Here is a 24,138-nt window from a genome sequence, read left to right on the forward strand (position 1 = left end):
TGAGAGGTTTAGTTTAGCTAGTTCTAATATCTTTAGAATAATTTTTAATGACGTTTAAACAGTTTCCAAACTTTGAAGAAATCTAAACCCAGGAGCAAGACTCTAAATCCTGAAGAGCTGCATTCCAGTGAAATAGGAATAGTGTAAAACACTCCTCCTCCTCCTCCACCTCCTCCCCCTCCTGCTGCTTGCTTGTCACGCAACCAAAAGCAAAGCCAACAAACAAACGCACCTCTTCACCTGAGAGCTACTAAAACACACTAAGACTGATGTGATGTTATTAATCACATGAGAAAAGTTACATCTTAGATCAGACGTTTTGGAGTTACAAACTTTACTCAGTATCTCAGTATCTTTTCTTTCCGCTTGACTTCTACAGGCCTGAGAGACGGAGGGTTCAGCTGTAACATTGTTTTAAAGAGTGTGAGTATACACAAGCGAGAGTCACAGGTAAGGGCATAAGATCAGAATATAAAGATATTCAAACAGAAAGATAGATTTAAAGTCAAAAATCAGATTAAAGAGGTGAAGAAATCATTCATGCAACTTTTAGGAATCTGAAGTTCAAATTATTTTCTATATTTTCAGAGCAAGGAAATGAAACTCACAATAAAACACAGAGAGAGAGAGAGAGAGAGAGAGAGAGAGAGAGAGAGAGAGAGAGAGAGAGATTTACTCAGCACAGATTCATTAGGAAAACAAAATCAGACTCCAGATATTCAGCACATTATTTACAGGTGGACCATAACACACCTTTGGAAGTGCAGCCTTGAGGCTCCTGAGGCTCTTCAAGTTGGAGCTCTGGTCAGATTTAAGAAGAGTCCTGTGATCTCTGCTCTGGAATATTCTTGCCTGTGTTCAATTACTGACAAGATCCACAAACTCTTCACGGAGACATGGCTGAAGTGGAATTACCAGGATTTCCAGTCTACAGAGCAGATCAAGCTCCTGATCTTTACACAGGAACTTCTGTTTTAGTTAAACCAGGTGCAAGACAGGTCTGTCTTATCAAAAACATGTTCTGTCATTATGGAGGTAATGTTTCTCTCACTCTGCGACTTTACTTGTGTTCTACTAACAGGAGTTTATTAATGATATCATGCTATGATTGAACTCAGGCCTGAACACAGACAGGAACCAAATGCAATGAAGATGGTGACAAAATGTATTGAGACACAGACTACTGACGAATATACAGAACTACAACCATGCCTCAGAGCCTCGGACTGGGAAGTGTTTAGATCAAGTCCTCACAGGATAGAGGAGTTTACTGAACAACACAATCTCTACATCAGCTTCTGTCAGGAAAACTACACTAAAATCATTACCTGCTTTGCAACATCAGGCCATGGTTCAGTGCAGAGCTCAGATGACGGTGCAGGAAATTCCAGAAGCATTCCAGAAACACAGAAGACAAATTTGATGAAACAATTAAAAAACCCAAACAGCAATAAGCTGAATAAAACCTTCCTGATGAGTTCTCCTCAGACTGGAAGGATCTTCAGACCATCACAAGCTACTAGTAGAAAACTGCTGGTCGTGACTGTGGTGCCCACGGAAAACTCCAGCACTCAGTTCAAACCCCAAGTAGAACTGGTCTTAAAGATCAATGACCAGTAGCCCTTCACCCATGTGACCATGAAGATCTCTGAAAGACTGGTGATGTGATTTCTCAAATTCAGTACTCAGGATCTTCTCCCTGTGTCAGGACCTGCCTCCATGACAAACACAGCACTCCACCGAAACATTTAAACTCACCACTTTATTCATGTATTATTAAATGTGATGAACACAATGACGTGAGGTGACGGATTTAATTTTATTATTTAAAGTGCTTTTAATTAAGGACGTTGTTGCAAAACTGACTTGCAATAATATAAAAGTTCAGATTAAAAATAATAAAGTTTAAAACGTGTAAAATTGTGTAACATGTGAGGGTGTAAACACTTATACATCACACTGTAGATGACAATAATAACACACGCTTCAAATGTTATCACTCGATTGAATGGATGTTATCAGTGGTTAATTGGACCATAGATATGGTCCCGTGGGGGCATGTTGTGGCATGCTCTGTTTTATCATTTAATTAGTCTTACCTGGGTGGCAAGGTGGCTTAGTGTTTAGCACGTTCGCCTCACACCTCCAGGGTTGGGGATTCGATTCCCGCCTCCGCCTTGTGTGTGTGGAGTTTGCATGTTCTCCCCGTGCCTCGGGGGTTTCCTCCGGGTACTCCGGTTTCCTCCCCCGGTCCAAAGACATGCATGGTAGGTTGATTGGCATCTCTGGAAAATTGTCCGTAGTGTGTGATTGTGTGAGTGAATGAGAGTGTGTGTGTGCCCTGCGATGGGTTGGCACTCCGTCCAGGGTGTATCCTGCCTTGATGCCCGATGACGCCTGAGATAGGCACAGGCTCCCCGTGTCGCGTTATCCAGTCGACGTCCAGTCATCGGTGAACTGGATTCCTCTGAGTGGATCTGGAGTCTTCTCTTGTAGTTGTATCATTGATTAACCATTTGTATAGATGATAACAACCTTCTGAGCCTAGCAGTAGCCACAACATGCCCCCACTGGACCATATCTATGGTCTGATTAACCACTGATTAACATCCATTTGTTTGAGTGATAACATTGGAAGCGGGTGATAATGTCCACATCAGTGTATCTGCAGGAAGTGGATGTGACTTCAGGGTTAAGGTTCACTGCTCCACTGCATTTAAAGTAACTGGGGTTTATATGTTATTATACTGGTCCCAGTTTAACATACACACTTCTTACGCCCTACAGCACAACAATGTCCAGAGATGAGCCTGGAAGGAGAGCCAGTTCACGCTCTATAGAACTAGTTACTAACTTCACAGGATCTAATGAGTCGGGAAGGTAAATGATCTAAATATTACTAACATAAACACAAACACCACCTCTTTACTGTCTACATTTATTTCACTAAGAGAAAAAGTGAAGTACATTTTGTAGTATAACAAAGACATTCACCTCAAACCCGCAACACACACCTTACAAACACACACAGATAACACTCACAGACCACACACACTCACCTTACATACACACACCCCAAACACACCTATCACACACACCACACACACACACACACCTTACAAACACACACATCTAACACATACTCCACACACCTTACACACACACCCCACACACACCTTACAAACACACCTTACAAACACACACAGATAACACTCACAGACCACACACACTCACCTTACATACACACACCCCAAACACACCTATCACACACACCACACACACACACACCTTACAAACACACACATCTAACACATACTCCACACACCTTACACACACACCCCACACACACCTTACAAACACACCTTACAAACACACACAGATAACACTCACAGACCACACACACTCACCTTACATACACACACCCCAAACACACCACACACACACACCACACACACACACACACACACCTTACAAACACACACATCTAACACATACTCCACACACCTTACACACACACACCCCACACACACCTTACACACACACCTTACAAACACACACAGATAACACTCACAGACCACACACACTCACCTTACATACACACACCCCAAACACACCTATCACACACACCACACACACACCTTACAAACACACACACATCTAACACATACTCCACACACCTTACACACACACACCCCACACACACCTTACACACACCTTACAAACACACACAGATAACACTCACAGACCACACACACTCACCTTACATACACACACCCCAAACACACCTATCACACACACCACACACACACACCTTACAAACACACACATCTAACACATACTCCACACACCTTACACACACACCCCACACACACCTTACACACACACCTTACAAACACACAGATAACACTCACAGACCACACACACTCACCTTACATACACACACCCCAAACACACCTATCACACACACCACACACACACACCTTACAAACACACACACATCTAACACATACTCCACACACCTTACACACACACACACCCCACACACACCTTACACACACCTTACAAACACACACAGATAACACTCACAGACAACACACACTCACCTTACATAGACACACCCCAAACACACACACCTTACAAACACACACACATCTAACACATACTCCACACACCTTACACGCACACACCCCACACACAACTTACACACACACCTTACAAACACACACACACCTTACCCACACATACCTCACACACACCTAACACACACACCTTACAAACACACAAACACCTTACACACACATACCCCACACACACCTTACACACACACCTTACAAATACACACCCCAAACACACCCCACACAAACTCACCTTACAAACACATATTCCACATGCAAATAACACACACACTCCACACACATCCCACACACACCTAACACACATGCTGTACACCCACCTCATAGACACACAGACACCAAACACACACACATCTACACACACAATGTTCCTGGTATAACATACACGCATTTTACCCTTATAAACCCTGTGATGTCTAGATCTCAGCCTGGAAGAAAGAGAGCCAGTTCACAATCTATGGAACAAGCTTTTAATCTCACAGTATTTACAGTCCGATCTACGTTATTCTGTCCAGCATTTATTTATGTATGTACTGGGAGTGTATAATAACTAGTTACAGGACAGGAGTCCAGAAAACTTTCATTTAATTCTGTCCTAACGTCACACTCCAGGTCCTGAGTAAGTGCATAATGACGACAGATAAAACTAAACAGGTTATAACCCTGTAAAGTGGCACAATTCCATTTATTCCCTTTATACCACAGCCATGTGGCCAAAAACACATCGTACTTATATCTTATATATATATACTGCATATGTGTTCCCACTGGAGACCACTTTACTGAAAATGTCACCACAGCAACAGCGTTAAAATTTGTTTACTATCAGACTCACTTATGTGAATGAACCGTTACCATAGAAACAATAAGGTCTTACTGCGAGTGCATTAATATAAATAAAGTTGATTTTTCAGCTGATCTACAGTCAGAGTTGATGTTAGAAAGAGACAAAAAAAAATGCATGGTGGATTTTTGTTGGTGTTTAGCGAGTGGTCTCTTTATTCTCTTTTCTGACTCAACTGTGTCTCTACAGAATGCCCCAAAGCCCGGCGTCTCCGAGCGCCCAGTCCCAGACCAGTGAGAGCTCATCTGTCTTTTATTCTGATTCTGAGGAACCCTGCGGGTAAATCAAACACAAGCACTGAGGAAAAGAGAACAATACTGAATAATAGTTATGTAATACATGCAGTGTGTGTAGTAGACACAGTGTGTGTGTGTGTGTGTGTGTGTGTGTGTATTAGACACAGTGTGTGTAACAGACACAGTGTGTGTGTGTGTGTGTGTGTGTGTATTAGACACAGTGTGTGTAACAGACACAGTGTGTGTGTGTGTTTGTGTATTAGACACAGTGTGTGTAACAGACACAGTGTGTGTGTGTGTGTGTGTGTATTAGACACAGTGTGTGTAACAGACACAGTGTGTGTGTGTGTTTGTGTATTAGACACAGTGTGTGTAACAGACACAGTGTGTGTGTGTGTGTATTAGACACAGTGTGTGTAACAGACACAGTGTGTGTGTGTGTGTGTGTGTGTGTTAGACACAGTGTGTGTAACAGACACAGTGTGTGTGTGTGTTTGTGTGTGTGTATTAGACACAGTATGTGTGTGTGTGTGTGTGTATTAGACACAGTGTGTGTAACAGACACAGTGTGTGTGTGTGTGTGTGTGTGTGTATTAGACACAGTGTGTGTAACAGACACAGTGTGTGTGTGTTTGTGTATTAGACACAGTGTGTGTAACAGACACAGTGTGTGTGTGTGTGTGTATTAGACACAGTGTGTGTAACAGACACAGTGTGTGTGTGTGTTTGTGTATTAGACACAGTGTGTGTAACAGACACAGTGTGTGTGTGTGTGTGTATTAGACACAGTGTGTGTAACAGACACAGTGTGTGTGTGTGTGTGTGTGTATTAGACACAGTGTGTGTAACAGACACAGTGTGTGTGTGTGTGTGTGTGTATTAGACACAGTGTGTGTAACAGACACAGTGTGTGTGTGTGTTTGTGTATTAGACACAGTGTGTGTAACAGACACAGTGTGTGTGTGTGTGTGTATTAGACACAGTGTGTGTAACAGACACAGTGTGTGTGTGTGTGTGTGTGTGTGTGTGTGTGTGTGTGTGTGTGTTAGACACAGTGTGTGTAACAGACACAGTGTGTGTGTGTGTTTGTGTGTGTGTATTAGACACAGTATGTGTGTGTGTGTATTAGACACAGTGTGTGTAACAGACACAGTATGTGTGTGTGTGTGTGTGTATTAGACACAGTGTGTGTATTAGACACAGTGTGTGTGTATTAGACACAGTGTGTGTAACAGACACAGTGTGTGTGTGTATTAGACACAGTGTGTGTGTGTATTAGACACAGTGTGTGTAACAGACACTGTGTGTGTGTGTGTGTGTGTGTATTAGACACAGTGTGTAACAGACACAGTGTGTGTGTGTGTGTGTATTAGACTCAGTGTGTGTAACAGACACTGTGTGTGTGTATTAGACACAGTGTGTGTAAAAGACACAGTGTGTGTGTGTGTGTTTGTGTGTGTGTGTATTAGACACAGTGTGTGTAACAGACACAGTGTGTGTGTGTATTAGACACAGTGTGTGTGTGTGTGTTTGTGTGTGTGTATTAGACACAGTGTGTGTGTGTGTGTGTATTAGACACAGTGTGTGTGTGTATTAGACACAGTGTGTGTAACAGACACAGTGTGTGTGTGTGTGTGTGTATTAGACACAGTGTGTGTAACAGACACAGTGTGTGTGTTTGTGTGTGTGTATTATACACAGTGTGTGTGTGTGTGTGTGTGTGTGTGTGTGTGTATTAGACACAGTGTGTGTAACAGACACAGTGTGTGTGTGTGTATTAGACACAGTGTGTGTAACAGACACAGTGTGTGTGTGTGTGTGTATTAGACACAGTGTGTGTAACAGACACAGTGTGTGTGTTTGTGTGTGTGTGTATTAGACACAGTGTGTGTAACAGACACTGTGTGTGTGTGTTTGTGTGTGTATTAGACAGTGTGTGTGTGTGTGTGTGTGTGTAACAGACACAGTGTGTGTGTGTGTGTGTATTAGACACAGTGTGTGTAACAGACACAGTGTGTGTGTGTGTGTTTGTGTGTGTGTATTAGACACAGTGTGTGTGTTAGACACAGTGTGTGTGTGTGTATTAGACACAGTGTGTGTGTGTATTAGACACAGTGTGTGTAACAGACACAGTGTGTGTGTGTGTATTAGACACAGTGTGTGTAACAGACACAGTGTGTGTGTGTGTGTGTGTGTGTATTGGACACAGTGTGTGTAACAGACACAGTGTGTGTGTGTTTGTGTGTGTGTGTTAGACACAGTGTGTGTATTAGACACAGTGTGTGTGTATTAGACACAGTGTGTGTAACAGACACAGTGTGTGTGTGTGTGTGTGTATTAGACACAGTGTGTGTAACAGACACTGTGTGTGTGTGTGTATTAGACACAGTGTGTGTAACAGACACAGTGTGTGTGTGTGTGTGTATTAGACTCAGTGTGTGTAACAGACACTGTGTCTGTGTGTGTGTGTGTATTAGACACAGTGTGTGTAAGAGACACAGTGTGTGTGTGTGTTTGTGTGTGTGTGTATTAGACACAGTGTGTGTAACAGACACAGTGTGTGTGTGTGTGTGTATTAGACACAGTGTGTGTAACAGACACAGTGTGTGTATTAGACACAGTGTGTGTAACAGACACAGTGTGTGTGTGTGTATTAGACACAGTGTGTGTAACAGACACAGTGTGTGTGTGTGTGTGTGTGTATTAGACACAGTGTGTGTAACAGACACAGTGTGTGTGTGTGTGTGTGTATTAGACACAGTGTGTGTAACAGACACAGTGTGTGTGTTTGTGTGAGTGTATTATACACTGTGTGTGTGTGTGTATTAGACACAGTGTGTGTAACAGACACTGTGTGTGTGTGTGTGTGTATTAGACACAGTGTGTGTAACAGACACAGTGTGTGTGTGTGTGTGTATTAGACACAGTGTGTGTAACAGACACAGTGTGTGTGTGTGTGTGTATTAGACACAGTGTGTGTAACAGACACAGTGTGTGTGTGTTTGTGTGTGTATTAGACACAGTGTGTGTATTAGACACAGTGTGTGTGTGTGTGTGTGTGTGTGTGTATTAGACACAGTGTGTGTGTATTAGACACAGTGTGTGTAACAGACACAGTGTGTGTGTGTGTGTGTGTGTATTAGACACTGTGTGTAACAGACACAGTGTGTGTGTGGGTGTGTGTATTAGACTCAGTGTATGTAACAGACACTGTGTGTGTGTGTGTGTGTGTATTAGACACAGTGTGTGTAAGAGACACAGTGTGTGTGTGTGTGTGTGTGTATTAGACACAGTGTGTGTAACAGACACAGTGTGTGTGTGTGTTTGTGTCTTGTGTGTGTATTAGACACAGTGTGTGTAACAGACACAGTGTGTGTGTGTGTTTGTGTGTGTGTGTTAGACACAGTGTGTGTGTATTAGACACAGTGTGTGTAACAGACACTGTGTGTGTGTGTGTGTGTGTGTGTGTGTGTGTGTATTAGACACAGTGTGTGTAACAGACACTGTGTGTGTGTGTGTGTATTAGACACAGTGTGTGCAACAGACACAGTGTGTGTGTGTGTGTGTATTAGACACAGTGTGTGTAACAGACACTGTGTGTGTGTGTATTAGACACAGTGTGTGTAACAGACACAGTGTGTGTGTGTGTGTATTAGACTCAGTGTGTGTAACAGACACTGTGTGTGTGTGTGTATTAGACACAGTGTGTGTAAGAGACACAGTGTGTGTGTGTGTGTGTGTGTGTGTGTGTGTGTGTATTAGACACAGTGTGTGTAACAGACACAGTGTGTGTGTGTGTATTAGACACAGTGTGTGTGTGTGTGTGTATTAGACACAGTGTGTGTAACAGACACTGTGTGTGTGTGTGTGTGTGTGTGTGTGTGTGTGTATTAGACTCAGTGTGTGTAACAGACAGAGTGTGTGTCATAAATGCAGTGTGTTTAATAAATGCATTTTGAGATCATGTGACACTTTAATTACCCACAGACTTCATTCCTCCTACACACTTTTTACCCCCTACAGCACCACAATGTCCAGAGATGAGCCTGGAAGAAGGAGAGCCAGTTCACGCTCTATAGAACCAGTTACTAACTTCACAGGATCTAATGAGTCGGGAAGGTAAATGATCTAAATATTACTAACATAAACACAAACACCACCTCTTTACTGTCTACATCACAATTATAGATTAGATTAGATTCAACTTTATTGTCATTACACATGTACAAGTTTTGTGTGTGTAATAGATGTAGTGTGTGTGTGTAATTGATGTAGTGTGTGTAATAGATGCAGTGTGTGTAATAGACGTAGTGTGTGTAATAGACACAGTGTGTGTAATAGACGTAGTGTGTGTAATAGACACAGTGTGTGTAATAGACGTAGTGTGTGTTATAGACACAGTGTGTGTAATAGATGCAGTGTGTGTTATAGATGCAGTGTGTGTATTAGACATAGTGTGTGTGTGTGTGTGTGTATTAGACACAGTGTGTGTGTGTGTATTAGACACAGTGTGTGTAACAGACACAGTGTGTGTGTGTGTGTGTGTATTAGACGCAGTGTGTCTAATACACACACTGTGTCTGTTACACAGTGTGTGTAACAGACAGTGTGTGTGTGTGTGTATTAGACTCAGTGTGTGTAACAGACACTGTGTGTGTGTGTATGTGTGTATTAGACCCAGTGGGTTATATTAGACACAGTGTGTGTGTGTATTAGACACAGTGTGTGTAACAGACACAGTATGTGTGTGTGTTTGTGTGTGTATTAGACACAGTGTGTGTAACAGACACAGTGTGTGTGTGTGTGTGTGTGTGTATTAGACACAGTGTGTGTAACAGACACAGTGTGTGTGTGTGTGTGTGTGTGTGTATTAGACACAGTGTGTGTGTGTGTGTGTGTATTAGACACAGTGTGTGTAACAGACACAGTGTGTGTGTGTGTGTATTAGACACAGTGTGTGTAACAGACACAGTGTGTGTGTGTGTGTGTATTAGACAGTGTGTGTAACAGACACAGTGTGTGTGTGTGTGTTTGTGTGTGTATTAGACACAGTGTGTGTGTGTGTATTAGACACAGTGTGTGTAACAGACACAGTGTGTGTGTGTGTGTGTGTATTAGACACAGTGTGTGTAACAGACACAGTGTGTGTGTGTGTTTGTGTGTGTGTATTAGACACAGTGTGTGTATTAGACACAGTGTGTGTGTGTATTAGACACAGTGAGTGTAACAGACACAGTGTGTGTATTAGACACAGTGTGTGTGTGTATTAGACACAGTGTGTGTGTGTGTGTGTGTATTAGACACAGTGTGTGTAACAGACACAGTGTGTGTGTGTGTGTATTAGACACAGTGTGTGTAACAGACACAGTGTGTGTGTTTGTGTGTGTGTATTAGACACAGTGTGTGTGTATTAGACACAGTGTGTGTAACAGACACAGTGTGTGTGTGTATTAGACATAGTGTGTGTAACAGACACAGTGTGTGTGTGTGTTTGTGTGTGTGTATTAGACAGTGTGTGTGTGTGTGTGTGTATTAGACACAGTGTGTGTAACAGACACAGTGTGTGTGTGTGTGTGTGTATTAGACACAGTGTGTGTAACAGACACAGTGTGTGTGTGTTTGTGTGTGTGTATTAGACACAGTGTGTGTATTAGACACAGTGTGTGTGTGTGTGTATTAGACACAGTGTGTGTAACAGACACAGTGTGTGTATTAGACGCTGTGTGTGTGTATTAGACACAGTGTGTGTGTGTATTAGACACAGTGTGTGTAACAGACACAGTGTGTGTGTGTGTGTGTATTAGACACAGTGTGTGTAACAGACACAGTGTGTGTGTGTGTATTAGAGTCAGTGTGTGTAACAGACACTGTGTGTGTGTGTGTGTGTATTAGACACAGTGTGTGTAAGAGACACAGTGTGTGTGTGTGTGTGTGTGTATTAGACACAGTGTGTGTAACAGACACAGTGTGTGTGTGTGTGTGTATTAGACACAGTGTGTGTGTGTGTGTGTGTGTGTGTATTAGACACAGTGTGTGTAACAGACACAGTGTGTGTGTGTGTGTGTGTGTGTGTGTGTGTAATAGACCCAGTGTGTGTAACAGACAGAGTGTGTGTGTCATAAATGCAGTGTTTTTAATGAATGCATTTTGAGATCATGTGACACTTTAATTACCCACAGACTTCATTCCTCCTACACACTTTTTACCCCCTACAGCACCACAATGTCCAGAGATGAGCCTGGAAGAAGGAGAGCCAGTTCACGCTCTATAGAACCAGTTACTAACTTCACAGGATCTAATGAGTCGGGAAGGTAAATGATCTAAATATTACTAACATAAACACAAACACCACCTCTTTACTGTCTACATCACAATTATAGATTAGATTAGATTCAACTTTATTGTCATTACACATGTACAAGTTTTGTGTGTGTAATAGATGTAGTGTGTGTGTGTAATTGATGTAGTGTGTGTAATAGATGCAGTGTGTGTAATAGACGTAGTGTGTGTAATAGACACAGTGTGTGTAATAGACGTAGTGTGTGTAATAGACACAGTGTGTGTAATAGACGTAGTGTGTGTTATAGACACAGTGTGTGTAATAGATGCAGTGTGTGTTATAGATGCAGTGTGTGTATTAGACACAGTGTGTGTGTGTGTATTAGACACAGTGTGTGTGTGTGTGTATTAGACACAGTGTGTGTAACAGACACAGTGTGTGTGTGTGTGTGTATTAGACGCAGTGTGTCTAATACACACACTGTGTCTGTTACACAGTGTGTGTAACAGACAGTGTGTGTGTGTATTAGACACAGTGTGTGTAACAGACACTGTGTGTGTGTGTGTATTAGACCCAGTGTGTGAATTAGACACAGTGTGTGTGTGTGTATTAGACACAGTGTGTGTAACAGACAGTGTGTGTGTGTGTATTAGACACAGTGTGTGTAACAGACACTGTGTGTGTGTGTGTGTATTAGACCCAGTGTGTGTATTAGACACAGTGTGTGTGTGTGTATTAGACACAGTGTGTGTAACAGACACAGTATGTGTGTGTGTTTGTGTGTGTATTAGACACAGTGTGTGTAACAGACACAGTGTGTGTGTGTGTGTGTGTGTGTGTGTGTGTATTAGACACAGTGTGTGTAACAGACACAGTGTGTGTGTGTGTGTGTGTGTATTAGACACAGTGTGTGTAACAGACACAGTGTGTGTGTGTGTGTGTGTGTGTGTGTAATAGACCCAGTGTGTGTAACAGACAGAGTGTGTGTCATAAATGCAGTGTTTTTAATGAATGCATTTTGAGATCATGTGACACTTTAATTACCCACAGACTTCATTCCTCCTACACACTTTTTACCCCCTACAGCACCACAATGTCCAGAGATGAGCCTGGAAGAAGGAGAGCCAGTTCACGCTCTATAGAACCAGTTACTAACTTCACAGGATCTAATGAGTCGGGAAGGTAAATGATCTAAATATTACTAACATAAACACAAACACCACCTCTTTACTGTCTACATCACAATTATAGATTAGATTAGATTCAACTTTATTGTCATTACACATGTACAAGTTTTGTGTGTGTAATAGATGTAGTGTGTGTGTGTGTAATTGATGTAGTGTGTGTAATAGATGCAGTGTGTGTAATAGACGTAGTGTGTGTAATAGACACAGTGTGTGTAATAGACGTAGTGTGTGTTATAGACACAGTGTGTGTAATAGATGCAGTGTGTGTTATAGATGCAGTGTGTGTATTAGACACAGTGTGTGTGTGTGTGTTTGTATTAGACACAGTGTGTGTGTGTGTATTAGACACAGTGTGTGTAACAGACACAGTGTGTGTGTGTATTAGACACAGTGTGTGTGTGTGTGTGTGTGTATTAGACACAGTGTGTGTAACAGACACAGTGTGTGTGTGTGTGTGTATTAGACACAGTGTCCTAACGTCACACTCCAGGTCCTGAGTAAGTGCATAATGACGACAGATAAAACTAAACAGGTTATAACCCTGTAAAGTGGCACAATTCCATTTATTCCCTTTATACCACAGCCATGTGGCCAAAAACACATCGTACTTATATCTTATATATATATACTGCATATGTGTTCCCACTGGAGACCACTTTACTGAAAATGTCACCACAGCAACAGCGTTAAAATTTGTTTACTATCAGACTCACTTATGTGAATGAACCGTTACCATAGAAACAATAAGGTCTTACTGCGAGTGCATTAATATAAATAAAGTTGATTTTTCAGCTGATCTACAGTCAGAGTTGATGTTAGAAAGAGACAAAAAAAAATGCATGGTGGATTTTTGTTGGTGTTTAGCGAGTGGTCTCTTTATTCTCTTTTCTGACTCAACTGTGTCTCTACAGAATGCCCCAAAGCCCGGCGTCTCCGAGCGCCCAGTCCCAGACCAGTGAGAGCTCATCTGTCTTTTATTCTGATTCTGAGGAACCCTGTGGGTAAATCAAACACAAGCACTGAGGAAAAGAGAACAATACTGAATAATAGTTATGTAATACATGCAGTGTGTGTAGTAGACACAGTGTGTGTGTGTGTGTGTGTGTGTGTGTGTATTAGACACAGTGTGTGTAACAGACACAGTGTGTGTGTGTGTGTGTGTGTGTGTATTAGACACAGTGTGTGTAACAGACACAGTGTGTGTGTGTGTTTGTGTATTAGACACAGTGTGTGTAACAGACACAGTGTGTGTGTGTGTGTGTGTGTGTATTAGACACAGTGTGTGTAACAGACACAGTGTGTGTGTGTGTGTGTATTAGACACAGTGTGTGTAACAGACACAGTGTGTGTGTGTGTGTATTAGACACAGTGTGTGTAACAGACACAGTGTGTGTGTGTGTGTGTGTGTGTGTTAGACACAGTGTGTGTAACAGACACAGTGTGTGTGTGTGTTTGTGTGTGTGTATTAGACACAGTATGTGTGTGTGTGTGTGTATTAGACACAGTGTGTGTAACAGACACAGTGTGTGTGTGTGTGTGTGTGTGTGTATTAGACACAGTGTGTGTAACAGACACAGTGTGTGTGTGTTTGTGTATTAGACACAGTGTGTGTAACAGACACAGTGTGTGTGTGTGTGTGTATTAGACACAGTGTGTGTAACAGACACAGTGTGTGTGTGTGTTTGTGTATTAGACACAGTGTGTGTAACAGACACAGTGTGTGTGTGTGTGTGTATTAGACACAGTGTGTGTAACAGACACAGTGTGTGTGTGTGTGTGTGTGTATTAGACACAGTGTGTGTAACAGACACAGTGTGTGTGTGTGTGTGTGTGTATTAGACACAGTGTGTGTAACAGACACAGTGTGTGTGTGTGTTTGTGTATTAGACACAGTGTGTGTAACAGACACAGTGTGTGTGTGTGTGTGTATTAGACACAGTGTGTGTAACAGACACAGTGTGTGTGTGTGTGTGTGTGTGTGTGTGTGTGTGTGTGTTAGACACAGTGTGTGTAACAGACACAGTGTGTGTGTGTGTTTGTGTGTGTGTATTAGACACAGTATGTGTGTGTGTGTATTAGACACAGTGTGTGTAACAGACACAGTATGTGTGTGTGTGTGTGTGTATTAGACACAGTGTGTGTATTAGACACAGTGTGTGTGTATTAGACACAGTGTGTGTAACAGACACAGTGTGTGTGTGTATTAGACACAGTGTGTGTGTGTATTAGACACAGTGTGTGTAACAGACACTGTGTGTGTGTGTGTGTGTGTGTATTAGACACAGTGTGTAACAGACACAGTGTGTGTGTGTGTGTGTGTATTAGACTCAGTGTGTGTAACAGACACTGTGTGTGTGTATTAGACACAGTGTGTGTAAAAGACACAGTGTGTGTGTGTGTGTTTGTGTGTGTGTGTATTAGACACAGTGTGTGTAACAGACACAGTGTGTGTGTGTAGTAGACACAGTGTGTGTGTGTGTGTGTGTGTGTATTAGACACAGTGTGTGTAACAGACACAGCGTGTGTGTGTGTTTGTGTGTGTATTAGACACAGTGTGTGTATTAGACACAGTGTGTGTGTGCGTATATTAGACACAATGTGTGTAACAGACACAGTGTGTGTATTAGACACAGTGTGTGTGTGTATTAGACACAGTGTGTGTGTGTATTAGACACAGTGTGTGTGTATTAGACACAGTGTGTGTGTGTATTAGACACAGTGTGTGTGTATTAGACACAGTGTGTGTGTGTATTAGACACAGTGTGTGTGTGTGTGTGTATTAGACACAGTGTGTGTAACAGACACAGTGTGTGTGTGTGTGTGTGTATTAGACACAGTGTGTGTAACAGACACAGTGTGTGTGTTTGTGTGTGTGTATTAGACACAGTGTGTGTGTGTGTGTGTGTATTAGACACAGTGTGTGTAACAGACACAGTGTGTGTGTGTGTGTGTGTGTGTGTGTGTATTAGACACAGTGTGTAACAGACAGTGTGTGTGTGTGTTTGTGTGTGTGTATTAGACACTGTGTGTGTGTGTGTGTATTAGACACAGTGTGTGTAACAGACACAGTGTGTGTGTGTGTTTGTGTGTGTGTATTAGACACTGTGTGTGTGTGTGTATTAGACACAGTCTGTGTAACAGACACAGTGTGTGTGTGTGTGTGTGTATTAGACACAGTGTGTGTAACAGACACAGTGTGTGTGTGTTTGTGTGTGTGTATTAGACACAGTGTGTGTATTAGACACAGTGTGTGTGTGTGTGTGTGTGTGTGTATTAGACACAGTGTGTGTAACAGACACAGTGTGTGTATTAGACACTGTGTGTGTGTATTAGACACAGTGTGTGTGTGTATTAGACACAGTGTGTGTAACAGACACAGTGTGTGTGTGTGTGTGTGTGTGTGTGTAACAGACACAGTGTGTGTGTGTGTGTATTAGACTCAGTGTGTGTAACAGACACTGTGTGTGTGTGTATTAGACACAGTGTGTGTAAGAGACACAGTGTGTGTGTGTGTGTGTGTGTGTGTGTGTGTGTGTGTGTGTGTGTGTGTGTATTAGACACAGTGTGTGTAACAGACACAGTGTGTGTGTGTGTATTAGACACAGTGTGTGTGTGTGTGTGTGTGTGTGTGTGTGTGTGTGTGTGTGTGTGTATTAGACACAGTGTGTGTGTGTGTGTGTGTGTATTAGACTCAGTGTGTGTAACAGACAGAGTGTGTGTCATAAATGCAGTGTGTTTAATAAATGCATTTTGAGATCATGTGACACTTTAATTACCCACAGACTTCATTCCTCCTACACACTTTTTACCCCCTACAGCACCACAATGTCCAGAGATGAGCCTGGAAGAAGGAGAGCCAGTTCACGCTCTATAGAACCAGTTACTAACTTCACAGGATCTAATGAGTCGGGAAGGTAAATGATCTAAATATTACTAACATAAACACAAACACCACCTCTTTACTGTCTACATCACAATTATAGATTAGATTAGATTCAACTTTATTGTCTTTACACATGTACAAGTTTTGTGTGTGTAATAGATGTAGTGTGTGTGTGTGTAATTGATGTAGTGTGTGTAATAGACGTAGTGTGTGTAATAGACACAGTGTGTGTAATAGACGTAGTGTGTGTAATAGACACAGTGTGTGTAATAGACGTAGTGTGTGTAATAGACGTAGTGTGTGTAATAGACACAGTGTGTGTAATAGACACAGTGTGTGTAATAGACGTAGTGTGTGTTATAGACACAGTGTGTGTAATAGATGCAGTGTGTGTTATAGATGCAGTGTGTGTATTAGACACAGTGTGTGTGTGTGTATTAGACACAGTGTGTGTGTGTGTATTAGACACAGTGTGTGTAACAGACACAGTGTGTGTGTGTGTGTGTGTGTGTGTGTGTGTATTAGACGCAGTGTGTCTAATACACACACAGTGTCTGTTACACAGTGTGTGTAACAGACACTGTGTGTGTGTGTGTGTGTGTATTAGACCCAGTGTGTGTATTAGACACAGTGTGTGTGTGTGTATTAGACACAGTGTGTGTAACAGACACAGTATGTGTGTGTGTTTGTGTGTATTAGACACAGTGTGTGTAACAGACACAGTGTGTGTGTGTGTGTGTGTATTAGACACAGTGTGTGTAACAGACACAGTGTGTGTGTGTGTGTATTAGACACAGTGTGTGTAACAGACACAGTGTGTGTGTGTGTGTGTGTATTAGACACAGTGTGTGTGTGTGTGTGTGTATTAGACACAGTGTGTGTAACAGACACAGTGTGTGTGTGTGTGTGTGTGTGTGTGTGTGTGTGTGTGTGTGTGCGTGTAATAGACCCAGTGTGTGTAACAGACAGAGTGTGTGTGTCATAAATGCAGTGTTTTTAATGAATGCATTTTGAGATCATGTGACACTTTAATTACCCACAGACTTCATTCCTCCTACACACTTTTTACCCCCTACAGCACCACAATGTCCAGAGATGAGCCTGGAAGAAGGAGAGCCAGTTCACGCTCTATAGAACCAGTTACTAACTTCACAGGATCTAATGAGTCGGGAAGGTAAATGATCTAAATATTACTAACATAAACACAAACACCACCTCTTTACTGTCTACATCACAATTATAGATTAGATTAGATTCAACTTTATTGTCTTTACACATGTACAAGTTTTGTGTGTAATAGATGCAGTGTCTGTGTAATAGACGTGTGTGTAATAGATGTAGTGTGTGTGTGTGTAATAGATGCAGTGTGTGTAATAGACGTAGTGTGTGTTATAGAAGCAGTGTGTGTAATAGGCATAGTGTGTGTAATAGACGCAGTGTGTGTAATAGATGCAGTGTGTAATAGACGTAGTGTGTGTGTTATAGACGCAGTGTGTGTAACAAATGCAGTGTGTATGTAATAGACGCAGTGTGTGTATGTGTGTGTAATAGACTCAGTATAATAGATGTAGTGTGTGTAATAGATGCAGTGTGTGTAATAGACGTAGTGTGTGTAATAGACACACACTACGTCTAATACTGTGTAGTGTGTGTGTGTGTTTGTGTGTAATAGATGCAGTGTGTGTTATAGACGCAGTGTGTGTTATAGACACAGTGTGTGTAATAGACATAGTGTGTGTAATAGATGCAGTGTGTAATAGACGTAGTGTGTGTGTTATAGACATGTGTGAAATAGATGTAGTGTGTGTGTGTAATAGATGCAGTGTGTGTAATAGACGTAGTGTGTGTTATAGACGCAGTGTGTGTAATAGACATAGTGTGTGTAATAGATGCAGTGTGTAATAGACGTAGTGTGTGTGTTATAGACGCAGTGTGTGTAACAAATGCAGTGTGTATGTAATAGACGCAGTGTGTGTGTATGTGTGTGTGTAATAGACTCAGTATAATAGATGTAGTGTGTGTAATAGATGCAGTGTGTGTGTAATAGACGTAGTGTGTGTAATAGATGTAGTGTGTGCGTGTGTGTGTGTGTGTAATAGATGCAGTGTGTGTAATAGACGTAGTGTGTGTTATAGACACAGTGTGTGTAATAGATGCAGTGTGTGTTATAGACGTAGTGTGTGTTATAGACACAGTGTGTGTAATAGATGCAGTGTGTGTAATAGACGTAGTGTGTGTTATAGACACCGTGTGTGTAATAGATGCAGTGTGTGTTATAGATGCAGTGTGTGTAATAGATGCAGTGTGTGTAATAGATGCAGTGTGTGTTATAGACACAGTGTGTGTTATAGACACAGTGTGTGTAATTGATGTAGTGTGTGTAATAGATGCAGTGTGTGTAATAGACGTAGTGTGTGTTATAGACACAGTGTGTGTAATAGACGTAGTGTGTGTTATAGACACAGTGTGTGTAATAGATGCAGTGTGTGTTATAGACACAGTGTGTGTTATAGATGCAGTGTGTGTAATAGATGTAGAGTGTGAGTGTAATAGATGTAGAGTGTGTGTGTGTGTGTGTGTGTGTGTGTGTGTGTGTGTGTGTGTGTAATATATGCAGTGTGTGTAATAGATGTAGTGTGTGTGTAATAGATGTAGAGTGTGTGTGTAATATATGCAGTGTGTGTAATAGATGCAGTGTGTGTGTAATAGATGTAGAGTGTGTGTGTGTGTGTAATAGATGCAGTGTGTGTAATAGATTTAGAGTGTGTAATTGATGCAGTGTTTGTGTGTAAGCTTGAGAACATGTGACCCTTTAATTACACACAAGCTCCATTCATCTTACGGTGACTTCTGATGGAAAACTGTTTCCAGTTTAATGTGCACACTTTTTACCTCCTAAAGCACCACAATGTCCAGAAATCAGCATGAAGCAACAAGCGGAAGTAACACCAGAGCCAGTTTATGTGCCACAGATGCAGATGTTAAATATAAAGATTTAGAAAGGTAAATCATCGATACAGAGTATTTACAGTCTGCTGTACATTATTCTGAACATCATTTATTCATGTCTGTACTGGGCATGTTTAATAACTAGTTAGTGGACATGGTGAAATGTTGGAAAGTCTTTTTAATGTAGAATTAAATGCTTAGAAACTCGAGCTCTAGATAACTTTCATTTGTTTTTGCCCTACAGCCTGCCGTTCTACAGGTCGGGGTCTCTGAGGTCCACGATGTCCTCTAAGAGCATTAGTTCTCTAAGTTCAGTGCCTGAAATACTGGATGATGACATCAGGTAAAACTGAACAGATTCCAAACGTGTGTGGTGGTGAAATAATCTATGATATAATTACTCTTAATGTCCCTAAGTGAGTTATTCCTCTTTAACTTTTTATCTACATAGTGTGTGTATATATATATATATATATATATATACAGATAACACGAGTAAACACAACATGCAGTTTTTAAATGAAGGTTTTTATCATTAAGGGAAAACAAAATCCAATCCCACATGGCCCTGTGTGAAAAAGACTTTGGAGCGGCCGAGTCAAAGTCCTGACCTGAATCTTATTGAGATGCTGTGGCAGGACCTTAAAAAGACGGTTCGTGCTCAAAAACCCTCCAATGTGGCTGAATTACAACAATTCTGTAAAGATGACTGGACCAAAATTCCCCCACATCGCTGTAACAGACTCACTCCAAGTTATCACTAACACTTGATTGCAGTTCTTGCTGCTGAGGGCAGACCAACCTGTTATTAGGTTTAGGGGGCAAATACTTTTTCACACAGGGCCATGTAGGTTTGGATTTTGTTTTCCCTGAATAATAAAAACCTTCATTTAAAAACTGCACGTTGTGTTTATGTGTGTTATCCTTAATATCTCTAATATTATAATTTGTTTGATGATCTAAGACAAACATGCAAAAATAAAAAATTAGGAAGGGGGCCAACACTTTTTCACACTGACTGAGGAACTGAGAAAGAAACTAATCACATAGCATTCGATCTTAAAATAAACTTAAACTTTCAAAATACACAAAATACCAACCGAAACATCTCAGCATGTCCAGTTCAGTAGAACGGGTGGAACTCCTGATTATTTGTGTTTCTGTCAGCGGTGTGGAGATAAAAACAGCCCCAAATGCAGGATAGCTCAAATAAACTGATTTATTAACTAAAGAACACAAAACAGGAACAAGGACTCAACACAACATGACAAGCTACATGACAAATGCAGCACGGCTAAATACTCACGACAATTAACACATTAGGAACAGGTGTGCAGAGGCGGGAGGAATAAACAAGGGCGGGGCAGACACGTGACACACAACATAAACAAAAGCACATGGCCAAAATCCGGGCTGGAACCTGACGGTTTCCTTCTAGTGGACACAGGCTTAGCATCTACAACAAGGTGCAATCAATAATAGCTTGTAATGTGTAGCATTAATATTCCTGACAAAAGTGTAAACAATTCTGTCCTGAAGAATTTCCAGCTTCACCTCTGACTGTTACAAAGAGCTGACACTGGAGACTCCTTCACCGCATCATACACAACCTTCACTTTATTTCACCTTAGCAACAGTTAAAATCTGTTTATCAGTAGATGGTGTACTGTTCCGTTCCCTGTGAATTAGCTGTTACTATAGAAACGGTAACAAATAAAGTGCATTATGGATCTTTGCCGGTGTTTAGTGAGTGACGTCTTTATTCTCTTTCATGACTTAACTGTTTCTTCTACAGAATGTTCCACAGGCCGGAGTCTCCGAGCGCCCAGTCCCACCCAAGTGAGACCTCTTCTGTTAGCAGGTAAATCAAACTAAATCATTTTGTGAAACAGTAAAATACTGATTGACACTGTGGTGTGATGAAGCTGAGTTACTGTGTCCACACTGAGGTGTATTATTTTCCTATAATGACAGATTCATGTCATGTTTACATAATGTTTATTAACCTGCTGAATTCCCACTAGACTTTCCAGCCTCGTACTTAATGCTAGTTTATGTTGCAGTGGGTCAGGTGGGTTTAACCCAATGTAATTCATCACTCTTTCTCTCGGCTTTATCTAATTTTATGCTTTCTTGGTGAACAGAGACTCAGGGATCACTCACTCAACAGACTGCAGCCGCTTATCCATTTGTAGAGCAGAGGACCTCAGTGAAGAGCCTCCTCAGTCCGCTGGACTGCATGATGTGGCCTGTGACTTTTGCACAGAAAAGAAAAATAAAGCCTGGAAGTCGTGTTTGATTTGCCTTCGTTCCTTCTGCGAAAGACATGTGAGGGATCACTACAGATACAAAGAGCTGGAAGAACACCAGCTCGTGGAAGCGGCCGCAGATCTGAATGTATATAATAAGTTGGCCGAGCTGAAGCAAAACATCAGAACCCTGAGTGAAGAGAACCGGGCGCTGAGAGAGAAATTAAACTCCTTGGAACAAAGAAGCAGCACACCGAGACTTCCTGCTTATATCTGTAAAGGAAAAACCCCCACAGCAGGTGAGAGGGAAATGAACACATACTGTTTACATACAGAGAGAAAATTACTATACATGAATAAAGAAGAACTTTCTCTCCTCTCAGCCAACGTAGTTTTGGATCCTGAGACGGCTCACCGCTCGCTCATCCTCTCCCACAACGGTAAACAAGTGAGAATGGGCCAAAAAAATAAAGTCAAGCCTGGGCCTCAAAGGTTCGACAGGTGGGAGTGTGTGCTCGCTAAAAACGGCTTCAGCTCAGGACGACATTACTGGCAGGTACGTTTACATACCTGCACTCAATTACAACAGTTACCTATCACTGATCACCACTGTACCTGACGTCCAATCACTGATCACCACTGTACCTGACGACCAATCACTGATCACCACTGTACCTGACGACCAATCACTGATCACCACTGTACCTGACGACCAATCACTTTGTTTGTGTTCTTTGTCCTTTGTTTATCATATGCAGTAAATCGTGTACGTTTTCTCTGTGATAAAACTCTCACAGGCAGAGGAGATAAACAACAATGAAATAAAACACATAAAGTATATAAAGAGTGACCATTATATTGGAAGTGTTTGGTATGTGGGGTTTAGTCACACAGTACAAAACCTGAATACTTGTAGATTTTGTGGAAACAAAACAGTAATGAGTCAAGTAAAATGGCTGCTTAGAGTAAAACATATTGTTAAAAATAAATAGTGCTGCAGCCTATGATCAGGTTTGCATGCTATGACACTATAGTATCTGATCACGTGTTGCAGGTGGAGGTGAATAAAGAGTTCACGATCGGCGTGACGAAGAGTTCGGCACAGAGGAATAGTCGTTTCGCCTTCGCTCCCCTTCAGGGCTACTGGTGCATCTTCCACTTCTGGCTCTCGTTCTCAGCCCTGGAAGATCCTGTGGTGCGACTTCCCATGAGCTCTGTGCCCCAAGTGTTAGGCGTGTGTGTGGACGTGGACGAAAAGTGGGTGACGTTTTACAACGCCGTGACCAAAGAGAAAATCTACACCTTCAAAAACATGAAGCTGGCACCTGAAGATCAGGTCTACCCCATCTTCCGCACAGTGGAGAAAAGCATGGACCTTCAGATTAACACTGTGGTCTGAACACAGATAAAAAGGTTCATCCTGCTGTGAGTAGCTGTAGTTCATTTGAGGTCCTGTAGTAAGCACTCATGTTGAGAAACATCTGCTTTACTTTGGTTTTATTGAAACACTTGCTCTTCATTCTGAGATTCTAAACACTCCAATTCTAAATGCTTTCATTTTGTTACACATCTACCATGAGGTGGTGGAGACAAGATTTCTTTCAGGTTGTCCTTTTGTCCATTCCTCTGAGATCATCACGAGCAGCAGAAGAACTGATTCCACTGTGGAATTGATCCAGACAGGCTGAAGGTCACAGCAAGGGCAGATGTTGAACTGTGATCATGTGATATTTTCCTTATGACTGGTAGTGAAGGAGCTTCTCCCTGAACTTGTGATGAGCTTTTTTCAGCTGGTAAAATGGATATTTGGTTCCTCTTTTTTTCTAATTTAATGAAAAATGTGTTTGGTTTTTATTTTAACTGAGTAAGATGCTGGTGCAGCACTCACACTTTTACTGAACTGGTCGCTCTGGTAGCTCCACCCCTGGGAGCTGTGCTCTTTTGACTCTGTGCTATGTGTGATGGGTCTACAGAGGGTTCCACAGAGCTTCTGTCATGACTCTGTGATCCTGGTGAGTGTGAGAGACAGGAGCAGGTTCTCCAGGAGGAACAGAGTTACGACGTGAAATGATGAAGGATCTGTGAATAGTTTTAGAAACACTGCCATAGAGCCAAACAAACACGACTCACTGTTAGTTCTGCGTCTTGTCACTTTCCTTTAAATCTGAGCTAATAAATGTTTTAAAGACAGAAGCAGCAGATACCTGCAGTGACCACAAGATGTGACTGATTAGTGTTTAAATCTGTAGGTGACCTTGAGTGACTAGAAATGATTATTATTAATAATAGTAGTATTACATCATCTCAGAGTTCCATTTTAAGAATCTCTCCATAAGTGTGTTTGCTATTCATTTTACTCCAACATGTGGAAACACAA

The 24,138-nt window shown here is 41.6% G+C and overlaps 1 protein-coding gene across 4 annotated transcripts; it reads left to right on the plus strand.

Annotated features, from left to right (window-relative positions):
* Positions 1 to 222: 222 nt before the first annotated feature.
* LOC132853567 (uncharacterized) lies at positions 223 to 23,954 on the plus strand. Of its 4 annotated transcripts, none has more exons than XM_060881415.1 (15): positions 223 to 450; positions 2,788 to 2,880; positions 5,167 to 5,256; positions 9,237 to 9,332; positions 11,429 to 11,524; positions 12,580 to 12,675; positions 13,592 to 13,681; positions 16,499 to 16,594; positions 17,642 to 17,737; positions 19,465 to 19,566; positions 19,757 to 19,855; positions 21,308 to 21,373; positions 21,657 to 22,060; positions 22,145 to 22,317; positions 22,816 to 23,954. In XM_060881415.1, the coding sequence occupies exons 2-15, from the start codon at positions 2,795 to 2,797 to the stop codon at positions 23,158 to 23,160; spliced, it is 1,935 nt and encodes a 644-aa protein (XP_060737398.1). In that variant the 5' UTR covers positions 223 to 450; positions 2,788 to 2,794; the 3' UTR covers positions 23,161 to 23,954. The 4 variants fall into 4 exon arrangements, with proteins under 4 accessions (XP_060737398.1, XP_060737397.1, XP_060737399.1 ...); XM_060881414.1 differs by having other exon boundaries at positions 223 to 423; XM_060881416.1 differs by lacking the exon at positions 5,167 to 5,256.
* The last annotated feature ends 184 nt before the right edge of the window (positions 23,955 to 24,138 follow it).

This window comes from Tachysurus vachellii, chromosome 11 (genome assembly GCF_030014155.1).
Source record: "Tachysurus vachellii isolate PV-2020 chromosome 11, HZAU_Pvac_v1, whole genome shotgun sequence".
Lineage (NCBI taxonomy): Eukaryota > Metazoa > Chordata > Actinopteri > Siluriformes > Bagridae > Tachysurus > Tachysurus vachellii.

Excerpts from the sequence above, each read along its gene's own strand:
- LOC132853567 (XM_060881415.1), top strand. The coding sequence starts at position 2,795 with ATGTCCAGAGATGAGCCTGGAAGGAGAGCCAGTTCACGCTCTATAGAA. Across the intron at positions 12,676-13,591 it reads GGATCTAATGAGTCGGGAAG|AATGCCCCAAAGCCCGGCGT; the intron begins GTAAATGATCTA and ends GTGTCTCTACAG. Across the intron at positions 22,061-22,144 it reads AGGAAAAACCCCCACAGCAG|CCAACGTAGTTTTGGATCCT; the intron begins GTGAGAGGGAAA and ends CTCTCCTCTCAG.